General features: G+C 36.9%; 1 protein-coding gene across 8 annotated transcripts in view; it reads right to left on the bottom strand.

Annotated features, from left to right (window-relative positions):
- Positions 1–12,803, bottom strand: part of Fhos (Formin homology 2 domain containing) — a 782,871-nt gene that overhangs the window by 22,970 nt on the left and 747,098 nt on the right. For all 8 annotated transcript variants that reach the window (XM_072543993.1, XM_072543991.1, XM_072543994.1 and 5 more), the window contains one exon: positions 8,165–9,036. In XM_072543993.1, coding sequence (XP_072400094.1) covers positions 8,165–9,036 — 872 coding nt within the window. The remainder of the gene's footprint in view (positions 1–8,164; positions 9,037–12,803) is intronic.

Below are 12,803 nucleotides of genomic sequence, written 5' to 3'. Positions count from 1 at the left end.
CTATTTGCGATAGTCCTACAGCTTTTTGGTATATGCTGCTGGAACCAACGTTATGAGTATCACGGAGTCTCAAGGTCTCATCTCTTCAGTATTGCTCATCCGTAGCACGATCCGATACACCAGCATATTCTAGTTTAAGCCACAGATTCATTGGAATTTTATAATAATAAGTTAGACCCATAGACAGACCTACATGTAAATCCACAACTGGTGAGATATCGAAGTAGGTGGAGGCAAGTCGTACAGGCAGTAAAGACCCACGAACTTTTGTGAAGCATTAGAGAAGAGAGAAAAATAGAGAGAAAGATAGAGGAGAGAGACAAAGAAAGAGAGGAAGAGAAAAAGCGAGAGAAAGGGAGAGAGAGAGAGAGAGATGTTAGACTTTTTGTTTCTGACCAGGTTTGGAACCATCAATCCACTATTTCAGTCACAGCGAAGTGAGTGTGTTTTGTCCGCCTTGACTGCGTGGTTATTTGACCGACCAGAAAGTTTTATTATAAACATATGGTCGCTCTCCTCCATTTGTCAGAAATTCTATATTGGTGTAATTATTTCTTCTTTCTGTTCTTGAATCTGTTGTTATATTTATTTTTTCTTTGGTAAAATTGGTTCTTATTATTTTTTGAACAAATTTTGTGAGTTTTTCATTGTACTACACTATTGTCTTATAAATATCTATAAAGTAGAATCTCAGTAATATGGCACTATTAAAAACTAGAAGGTGTTTATAGAATGCTATCTTGTAATTATCGCTAATAAAGCATTTTTTTGAGATGCAGTAAAAACAAAGTTATTTATTTTTTATTTGCTAGATGTAACAGTTATGCCCAATCTTCATTACGTTATACTTATATAGTATGTAAATGGAGGTCAAGAACTCTGATATTTTTGCTTTTGGTTTCTATATACAAATCTAAAAATAAACTACAAATATTCAGTTTTGAAAAAGGGAATAAAAATAATTGCAAATAGAAAGTGGTTGCGTCTACTCGGGCATAAGTACCTGCAAAGGAATGACATACATCATGCTATTTTGAAATAAGGAAAATAGTACTGAGGTTGCGGAAAGTTCAGCATCACGATCATGCTGTGTTCCATATACATGCAAGTGTTGCGCTCATGTTTCTTATCCAATGTTTATTAAATTGGGTTGTTAAGAGTTTTATTAAGTTATTACATTTAATTACTCAATCGATTTGAAATATAAATAATATCATTACTATGAGTATAAATGTATGTATGTAAAGGCTTATTAATGTAGTCCAAGTCCAAACCTAATAAAAATTAATAATAAAAAGCGCACTTGTAATGTGCTTGGGTCCAACCATCAAAAAATATGGCAACAAACAATGATCTATTACGAGATAATTAATAATAAATTAATTAATATCCACTATATTTCCTTCAATAGCGTTGGTGAGATAAATGTACTTTGTGCAAACAATAATCAAATTTCAAATGGTTGCAATAAGCAATCAAAACAATGTTTAGGTTAAGGTAAAACTAGGTGTGGACTTACCGATAATTTCAATAGTAATTAAACTATTTTACGTAACCACGAACAAAACGAACTTTAAGATGTGTACTGGTCCACTTTCGAATTGTGTCTGTTTTATCTAATCGACGCCCACGCTCTCGATCGATATTTGAATTCAAACAGTTGGAATAGTTGATAATAGAAAATATAGAAGAAATAAAAAATGAAGGGTAGCTAGTGTCCCATTGGTCCCGGGAAAAATGGCAGGATTCCGGTTTCAGCCTGAATAAAATTTATACCCTAGTGAAAACCAAGGGTACTAATAGGCGGCGAACCCTAGCATGGCTCTCTCTAAACACGGTAATTTTGGCTGAGAGGATGGAAGAGCTACAAACTTTACTTCTTCTTATTCCTCCGTCTCCGTTCGAAGGTTGGCGATACAAATGGCATTTGTAGATGGCAAAAATTTCTACAGATGAGCGATCACATCATCTCCTCAGATCTTTTCAGTCATGAGTTCTGGCGTCTTCCTACTGCTCTTTTGCCCTGTACTTTACCTTCCAATATAATTCGGAATAACGAACAACTAACTCTGTATTGGAGAGAGTGACAAAATCCAAATATCTGGTAGTCTACAACAACACTAAGTATGATCCAGACCAGGAGGTCAGGGCACGAATAGAATTCACAAGGGCAGCGTTGTTAAAATGCATGCTATTCTTATGTGGCATAAATCCGAGTACAACTGTGATGAAACTGAAATTTGTTGAATGTTACATCTGGTCTCAACTACTGTATGGAGTAGAAACATGGAAAGCTCAAACAGAAGAATATCGAAGAGAGAGATACCATTAGTAATAAAATACATTTCTTCAAAAGTTCAAAAAACTTTGAAAGTTTAAAAAGAACATCTAAAAGACAGCACATTACGCGACTTTACAAAAAACACATTAAAACATTTTGTTTATGGTAGATATTGGCCTCAACTCCATCTAAATGGAGTTAAGGCCACAGACAGCCGTCTGCTGTCTGTACAAAGACATATTTGTCTTTTTCAAAAGTGAATTGGTAGAAAGAAAAAGTCGTGGCTGCGAAATATTCGGAACTGGACAGACATCGATGTAGAATAATTATTACACGCTGCTAAGGACAGAGAAAAGGTTAGAAATGTATTCGCAACCTCCGTTAATGGGGACGGCATAGGAAGTAGCTTGATATAATCTGTAGCTGTACCATGGCCACAGGGATACACGTAAACTCATCACCAATTCGCATAAATGTCTTCGTAGATGGTACAAACTAATCACCGCCTTAAAACTAGGGATTTTAAAATAGACCCAGAGAGATTTGCAAAATGATCACTGGCCTGCCTGCACCCCATTGCAGGTAAATTGTTGCAAAACGCTAAGGTTTGATAATTTGAAAGAATAATTCAAGTTTAAATGCAAATAAAGAAACGACTATTTTAGATATAACCGGAAAAAACCTATGCGGCTGAATTTTTAGATCCGTTTAGATTGTCAGATAAATCTAATTGGCCACTCACAGGGAGACACCCGATATAAATATATCAGTCAAATTTTAACCTGAATTTAATAGATTACCAAGTAAACAAGAAATGTAACAGATAACAGGCTATCTTCCCCATTAGAAACCAGCGTCGTTGGGGCAAAAATCCTGGTGATGAGTAAATCTATCTGCGGTGATGAGTTTGCCGATCTCCAAAGGATGCCGGTGATTAGTTTACTATATCTCGGAGGGTCTAATAATGTTATGAAGGGCTATAAAGTGATGAATTCGTATAGGTCCGGTCACAGTTAGTAACCTACTTCCGGTTTAAATTTTACATCAATTACCGGCGTTTGAACAATATTCAAATTTACTTAAGTACTCCGACAATTTTGATTATAAATTTATATTTATTATTAATTTAACTTCGTGTCAACAACCAAAGGAACTCTTAAAAACCCATTTTTATATGTTTATGATATATTGCATACTAAGCAAAAGAAGTACATGTTTTACTAGAAATAATTGCATTCCTATAACATAAAATAGAAAATAGAGTAACTAGCGTAATAGATAGTACGTGTTTTAAGGTTGCGGGAAGGTACAATGCAATAGAGGGTCCATCACCAAGATTTTAAAACACTCACCTCCTGAAAACCCGCACATGCGTAGTGAAGATCACCAAATAAAATAAAAAAAATGTATTAAGGTGCACATAGAATTTGTAAATTTATTATATATGTCATAAATGGTGAAAATGTATTTAAGTATATAAATTACTGGTGCTCCTAAAGAATATTTTATAAACAATTATTGTATTTTTTGTTGTACATTGGTAATAGACTTAATAAAAAACTAAAGTTACACTAAAATGTTCAGTAACGTAGATTTTATTTACATTTTAAGTTTTGCTACTTTTCTTTCACAACAAAAGACGTTTTTTTGGGCTTCTTTCAGATGTCTTGAAGATGGTCTGACAGCAAAAGTAGGGTAAGATTTAATAAAAAACTGTACTCGATATTGGCATTTTATTTGTAAAACTCATATATAGTCCAGTCGTCAGAGGTGACCACTAAAAATCATACCAACAAGCTGAATTTTGCAAAAAATATTAATGTTGGGACCTTAAAAAAGGTGCAAAAAAGTAGCTGAGAATAAAAAATGTAGCTGAGATAATTTTAAACAAAAATGTTTATAAGCATTTTTTGTGTAGAATGAACCGTTGTCTTAGAAACAACGCTTGAAGCGACCGTCGATTTGCATGTCAGTTACGCTGGACGGTAAAAATTTTTAATTTTTAGAGATCAATCTTTAAAACCTATGACACGGAAAATGCATTTAAGAAGACTGTTTTGGGTGAAGATTATTGCAGTAGTTTTGTTCTTTTGAAAAACGTACTTGTGTAATTAAAAAAACTTTTAAATGCTTTAGATCGTTTGTTGTGTGAAAGTTTAAATCCAATGTGTTTTAAGTATACTTCAAATGCCTCACATTTGTTGTTAAAACGCAAAACTAACATTTCATGCTATAGTTTTTAAAGGTTATGCTCTAGTAATCAAAACTTCATAGTGGCCAGTCAATGGAACCTGCGTGACTTCTGGAACACATAAATGCACTGCTGGAAGCACAAACCTTTCCTGAGCCTTGGAGGACATCGAGGTAACTACTGCTACTCAAAGCTAGGGAAAAGTATCGCCCCATCTGTCTTCTTCCATGCATCAGTAAGCTGTATGAAAGGATACTGCGAGTACGCATAGACGACATGATTGAGAGGTCAAGTCGTTTATCTCGAAGGCAATTTGGTTTTTGTAAAGGGAAAAGCACGATTGATGCAATCATGAGTGTACTCGAAGCATTGCGCAACAGAGGGGATGAACATCGCTGGGCGGCCCTGCTGTTATTTGATAAGATTGCATTCAATACGTTGCAGTGGAACGAGGTAATGAAGGCAATGGAGGAGAGAGAATGTCGTGGCTACCTGATGAATGTGGTGTCGGAGTATCTGTCCGAGAGAAGGATTATGGTGGAAAAGGGCACGATCGTGGACGTTACGGCCGGGGTACCCCAGGGATCTGTCTTCGGCCCGACGCTATGGAATCTGGCATATGACGGAGTTATGCACTGTGAATGCAGAGAGGGTACAACCCCCTTCGCATTCGCGAATGACCTCACTGTACTGGTAGTGGCCCTGGATGAGCCAGATCTCAAATACCGAATTCGAAACGCAGGCGGCGTCGTAAAGAAATGGATGACGCAGCACGGACTGAAACTTGCGACAGAGAAAACCGAAGCCATCATTCTGAAGGGGACAAGGAACAGGCAAAATATTGAATTAAAATGTGCGGGTGAATGTCTAACACCCAAGAAACAAGTAAAGTATCTAGAAGTGACATTGCACCAAAATGGAAAATGGGGGGAGCACGTGCGGGAGCTGGTCCGGAAGGCTGCGAATAGTGCGGCTGCGTTGGGGAGGGTGATGTCGAACATTGGAGGACCCAAATCCGAAAGGAGGAGGATATATACACGGTGTTGTACAGTCGATCGTCCTCTACGCGGCACCAGTCTGGAGCGAGGCGGTAGAGATAACGGCCTATAGGAGTCTCATGACACGAGTGGACAGAACAAGTATGTTGCCAGTGGCATGCGCCTAGAGGACTGTGTCTGCGGCAGCCTTATGGACCATCACTGGATGTGTTCCGTTGCATGTTTTGGCGGTGGAAAGAAAAGAGCTGTATGAGAGAAGAGGTCCAAACCCTACTGTGGCCAAGAGAAGACAGGAAAGGGAAAGCCAGTTGAAAGTTGGCAACACAGAAGATGTGGCACAATGGACGAAAATACTGATCCCGAACATATTGGGTGGACTGTGGCCACAGGCGACTGGATTATTTTCTGACGTAGGTGCTCACAGGACACGGGTGTTTTAGGGCCTACCTCTATAGGATCGGAAAGGCTGATACAGATGAATGCCTATACTGTGCATACTCGGAGACTGTGACACATACGATGTTAGATTGCAGCAGATGGATAGTGGAAAGGAACAGAATGGAGAGAGAGACAGGTGTGAATTTTGTTACAGTGAGAGAAATGATTGAGAAAATGATTGAAAATAAATTAGGTTGGACTAACATACACAGCTATATCCGTGCAGTGATCAAGAAAAAGGAAGAGGAAGAAAGACAGCTGGACCAACGTTAAAGGTAAGAGTGAATGATGCTAAAAGGTGAAGCTAGAAAAGTGGGGCACACTGTATGAGTTAGAATGCGTGAGTCAGACTGTGGGAAAGGAGGAAATGCCCATCTGGGAATGATGCCGAACTAGGAGCGATGAGTGTCTTCTACGCGCTACCTGGAACGAGACAGCTCCTTGCTGATCAATAGAGTGTGGATGTGTATGAATGGAGAATTAATGAATAGAGGTAGTGCTTCGGAAGTGATGTCGGCTTTACAGCGGCCATTCCGCTTCTGGATCGCTGGATGACAGAGGAGGGTCTGGTTTAGCAGGTAGGCGTTCGGAGTAGACTCGGCGACGAGAGGGCATTTTAAAGTACCTCGGGAAATATCGCCGGGAGTACGAAGAACGAATCCTGCACTAAAGTTAGTCAGGCGGCGTCCTGGACTGAGATGTCTTTCGAAGATTCCAGACTCCCTCTCTATAAAGACGAAAAAAAAGTCAATGAAAGGGATAGATTGTATTGATCTCGTGAGAATCATAAAAAATGGCAAATATCGCGCCACGTTTATTTATTTAACACCTGTATAAAATTTGAGTTTATTTGCGCCAAAATACAAAAACTGCATACAAAAGCTAAACTCTTTACCTTTAAAACGCATCTTGATTTTTGTCGATAGGTCACTTGAATCAAAAGATATCGAATTTTTACCGTCGAGCTGATACAAATTTTATTGAACATATTGAACACAAAATCGACGGTCGCTTCAAGCGTTGTTTCTAAGAGAACGGTTCATTCTGCACAAAAATGCTTATAAACATTTTTGTTTAAAATTGTCTCAGCTACATTTTTTATTTAAAACATTTTTTTCTACGGTGTACAGATTCGGTGTAAATCGATTTTTTTGCGTTTTTACGCCCCTGCGGGGGCCCCAAAATTAATATTCTCGGCAAAATTTATCTTGTTCGTATGATTTTTAGAGGTTCAGTGACATTTTCGTCTTTGACGACTGGAGTAATATTCAAGAATTCAACTAGTTGATAACATGTACTCAGTTAAGGACAAATTGGGAAATCACTGGGACCGTGATTCTTTATTATACCTATACAAACAATATTGCTGAACAAGGAATTTAAAAAATTAAAACGAAATCAATGCATTAATAGCAATAGTTAAAAATCCTAAAATAAGTTCTTGAACCTTTATAGACCAGTTTGACATTCCTAATTCCACAGCCTTAAAATTTGTAAAAAGAAATAAATTGCATTCGTATAAATTTAATGTCATTTCAATGTCAATATCATCGAAAAATAAATGTCTGGTTAGGAATATTTAAATACAATATTATTGGAAAGAAAAATACATTTCTATGAAAGAAATTTAAATTCAGAATTGTATAGTGTAGACAGAAATACACATTTCAGCCCTCTACAAATAGTATCTTATGACTTTTGATGTAAAACAATTAGAGAAGCAGGAATTCAACAGTTTAGAATTTTCCATTGAGTTTCCTATTGGCTGTTTGACGATTCACCTTCCGTTATCCGCCTTATCAGCCTTATCGTTACAGAGTGAGGAAGAGTCTCCGAAGCCAAAAGTACAATTTGAATTTAGAAATATAACTTAAGGTAAAATCTTAGAATTTTATTGTTTTAAATAGTTGAGGGATTGTTGAAGAGGTGATAACCAAGCCCGTATATGTGTAATAATTCTGAGTACAGTGCAAAAGACAGAAAAGCAGAAAGATATATATATATATATATATATATATATATATATATATATATATATATATATATATATTAAATATTTAACTGGTCCTGTATGTAGAAACTCTAAAGTGCACATAGTTTTTTGCTGTGTAAATAATATTATTATTATTGATAAGTCAATTCGTTTTAACCTTGAAACCTATTATTCTTGATGCTACATTAATAATTAAAATAATTATTATCAGTTACATGTTATGACAATTTTATTTGATTAAAATAAGTAGGAAAAAATCTCACCTTAGTAATAAGGTCCTTCGCCCTCGACTCAAACAAATGCTCCAACTTTTGGGTATCCACAGTAACTGGAGACAGTTCATCCCAAATAAATCCAGTCTTTAGTTTAAGATGACTGATGGCATCATCTCTAACTTCCTTCCAAAATAGTTTGACAGTTTTCTTGTTCTTCTTAATTGGTATTTTGGTTTCTGAGGATTTATTTTGTCTTTGGAGGTTGAACATGGGAGGAGCTGGAGCAGCTGGTGCAGGTGGTACGATTCTCGGCGGAGGAGGTGGAGCGCTACACATATCCTTAAGAGGCGGAGGAGGTGGAGGTATACCGTTCGTTACAGCTACTGGGGCTAGTATATCTACTTCGTCGTCGCTTCCTAGGTCGGTAAAGTCCATATCACATAAGTTCAGGGATCGATTAAGGCTAGCTATCAGTTCTTCCCATCTTAGTTCGTTCTCGGACTTCTTAATCTCAGTTTTAGGGACGTTTTCGCCACTAGGTGTCTTCAATACGTCTGCTTTCGATTTTGATTTGGCCAGTCCTTCCTTGGCTTTAGATATTAAGCCAGACATATCACCTATTCGATTTATTTTATTCTCTTCGGACGGACTATGTAATATATTTTGATTCGCTAGCTTCTGGGTAATATCTTTAACTGTATTCTCGCGTTTGAGTTGTAGTAAGACGTTTCGATCGTTGTCGTTTGCGTTTTCAGCATCTTCGAGGTTTTCTTGATTTTGAATCATTGAGTAGATCCAAGGCTGTTTTTCTTCAGAATCGAGCTTATTGACGGCGTTCATCAAGGGCGTTAGGTCTTTGCGACTTGAGTTGCGCATGATTGAGTTTCCGTTTGAAATTCTCTGTTGAAATGGATAGTTACCTAAAACACATAATTTCATTTTTAAATAGTTGCTAGGTGGAGAGAGTTTGACAATTAATTAATTAAAAAACGTATCAATTGCTAAAAAAATGATTTAAGATGCAACTGTTCTCAACTCATTATTCATTTAAATATGCCATCAAATGGAGGCAAAAAATTTAAATTTAGAAATAAGGACAAATGCTAAAACGAATGTAAATACTTGTAACCGTAGATAAGGTTATAAAAAAGCATCTTGTAGTTAAAACTGATGATTATTCGCTTAAGCAAAAAATTTATATATAGCAAAACAAAATTAAACTTCATCAGTCACCAAAACGTCATGGACAAATGCAATTCCAAGAAAACAGAATCCCGGAAAATTTCAGTATATACAGGAGTTTCAAATCTTAACTAGGAATCATTGAAAGGAGAATCAATCATCTATAGTTGTTTGAAAAATTATACACATTTCAGAGACATAATATAAAACTTTCGGGTACATGTTTATGATTATGGTAGATGTGGGCAGGCTCCACTTATGAGCCCTTTAGACACTTAGACCTCCTAACACGGATCCATATTACTGCTATATAGGGACTAGGCCCATGTGACCTAGTCGTCGGTTTCTGATGTCCAGACTTCTCCGGAGACAAATATCTGAGCTCTTCCTGCCGCTCCGAGCCTCTAATCCTTTAGTAACTTTGTGACCTCACACAAAGCCACAAGTCCCTTTAAGAGACTCATAATATAAAGCTTCTCATAATATAAAGGCCGAACCCAGGCTCTGCCACCTCTGCCAGGCACTCCCAAAGGACATGTGAGGAGGTTTGATCATCTTGATAACAAAGACGGCCATCAGTCAATCCAAGCAAATGAAGGTGCCGCCTGAGTATTTACCTAGCCTGTAAGAATACTGACCACTAGAGCGCATCTTCTACGGTCTAGGAGAAGTTGGGCTGCAAGACTTTTGGATGGCTCCACTATGTGGAGCTTAGCCAGTCTCATATCTCCACAACTGTTAAATATTTTTTGTTTATGGCCGCCAAAGCACCTCTATACGCTAAGCACTGCAGTGGTCAAGTTTTAGGAGACATTCGTTGGACTTTCCGAGTTTGAATTTGTATCAGCCCGAGTGTCTGATAAGGCAGAGATATGCTGAAATGAGTCATAACACTCTACTGATACCGATTCGAGCACGGGAAGTATAACGAATTTGTCCTCCTAGGCCATATACACTACTCAACAATTGAAGTGGATAATTTTAAAATTCCTAAAACTAATATATAAAACTCTTTTAAAAATAATTGCCTGTACTATACTCTATATGCTATCTTTATTCCCAATATTTTTTGCATGTGTTTTTTTTCTCCCTATTCTTATCGGCCCTTATCTCGTACAAAGAGAGACATGTTGTTCCAAACATGAATATATCATTCGTATAAAAGTGCTTGTATTGGCTTTACCAGTTGTCAATAAGTCAAGAAATCTATTTATCACAAAAACATTATGCCGCAAATACGTTTAGAACTAGTGCAGCTCGAGCAATTAGTTCGTTGGATCCTACAAGGCATAACTCAACAAGAGGTTGCTATGAGGCTAAATGTGTCGCAAAGTGTGATAAGTCGTGCATGGAATCGGTATGTAGCAACTGGATCTGGAACATACAGGCATGGAGGAGGAAGATAACGATCTACAACTCGTCGGCAAGACCGTTTCGTAGTTCTGAGGGCAAGAAGAAACCCAACATTCACGGCTTCCAGAATTAACAGTATCTTCAGGCATGCTACTGGATGAGCGATTTCCAGTCAAACTGTTAGAAGACGGTTACATGCATCCAATTTAAGGGCTAGACGGCGCGCTAGCCATCCACGACTAATTAGGGAGCAGCGTGCATGCAGATATCGCTGGGCGATGGAACACGAATTTCGAAAATTGGAGAAATTGTCTCTTTACTGACGAGTCCAGATTTCGTTTGTATACAAATGATGACCGAATATTGGTGTGGAGGGAAAGAGGACAGCGTTACAATGAAAATCTGAGAGTCCCAACCACTCTTTTTGGAGGTGGATCCGTTTGCGTGTGGGGAGGCATATGTTTTGACGGTCACATGGACTTAGTCGTCTTAATTAATGAGACAATGACTGCTACACGATATCGAGGCAGAGTCATAGTACCAATAGTTGTTCCATTTTTTGGTGCAGTAGGCGAAAATTTGTTCTGATTGATGATAATGCTCGCCCTCACCGTGCGAGAAATGTCAACTAGTGTATAGAAGCTCATCGCATTACAAGAATGGAGTAGCCATCGTGTTCACCTGATATGAATTGCATTGAACATGTTTGGGCCTAAATATCTAGGCAACAAAACAGGTTCCTTCAACCGCCCCAAACCTTAGATCAGTTGGCCAATACATTACGTGCGATTTGGGAACGTATACCGCAGCAGTTCATCAATAATTTAATAAGAGGTCTTCCAAATAGAGTTAGAGCACTAAGGCGACACAGAGGTGGACCCACACACTATTAATTTTTCTTTTAGGGATATTAGAAATTGAGCAGGAATAGAAATTTTAGGTTGTTAATTTTACAATTTTTGTTTATTTTCTTTTTTTTTTCTTAAAGAATTTCTTTCTTTCGGTTCATCTTTTTGAAAATACGAAGTAAAAATAAATCTTTATTTATATCACTCCATTTTTCTATTTGACCTTATGAACAAAAAATAAAATACACATTTTCATAATATCCACTTCAATTGTTGAGAAGTGTATTTGGTCATTTCAACAAAGCGATAGCAGCTTTTGCTAAAAGATTTAATCTTATATATATATATATATATATATATATATATATATATATATATATATATATATATATATATATATATATATATATATATATATATATATATATATATATTTTGTCATATACATATATATATATATATATATATATATATATATATATATATATATATATATATATATATATATATATATGTATTTTGTCTAATATGCTGTTTAACCTCTATGTGGAGAATGTTTTTGCAGAGGCACTTGAAGGCACTGATTGTGGTATAAAGGTCAACGGGTACCCGATAAATAACATTCGTTACGCTGACGACACCGCAATAATCACAGATAACGAACATGATATGAAGTTGATACTAAATAAAATAAACACCACAGAAAAAACATATGGCCTGAAGATAAATGCTGGAAAAACAAAATGCATGACAATAAGAAAGGGCGCATTTTTCAGAGTACAACTGCACGTAGATAATGCTCCAATCGAGCAAGTGAAAACATTCAAATACTTGGGAATGATGGTGAATGACCAATGGGATCCTCAACAAGAAATAAAATGCCGTACCGAACAAGCAAGATAAGCTTTTCTTTAATTTAAACCGCTACTTTGTAACCACAATCTTTCCTTCAATCTCCGTTACAGAATGGTTAAGTGCTATGTATGGTCCATATTGTTATACGGCATGGAGACATGGACAAGAGGTTAAATGTAGAATCCGACAGGCAAGAAACACCTTCTTAAAGATGAGACAGTTACTCACTACCCGTAATCTTGATTTGTCCTTACGATACCGCATGATAAATGATAAAGTGTTATGTATATAGTGTACTATTACAAGGCGTGGAAGCTTATTATAGAAGGGAAAATAGAAGGCAGACGCAGCCCGGGTAGACGAAAAATGACCTGGCTGCGCAACATTAAAGATTGGACAGGATTAGACTTTCAAAGTTTAATAAGAAAAACCCAAAATAGGGAAGACTG

This window comes from Diabrotica undecimpunctata, chromosome 9 (genome assembly GCF_040954645.1).
Source record: "Diabrotica undecimpunctata isolate CICGRU chromosome 9, icDiaUnde3, whole genome shotgun sequence".
NCBI classification, from domain to species: Eukaryota; Metazoa; Arthropoda; class Insecta; order Coleoptera; family Chrysomelidae; genus Diabrotica; species Diabrotica undecimpunctata.
Note: the sequence above shows the minus strand (reverse complement) of the source record. Positions and strands in the feature narration are given on the sequence as shown.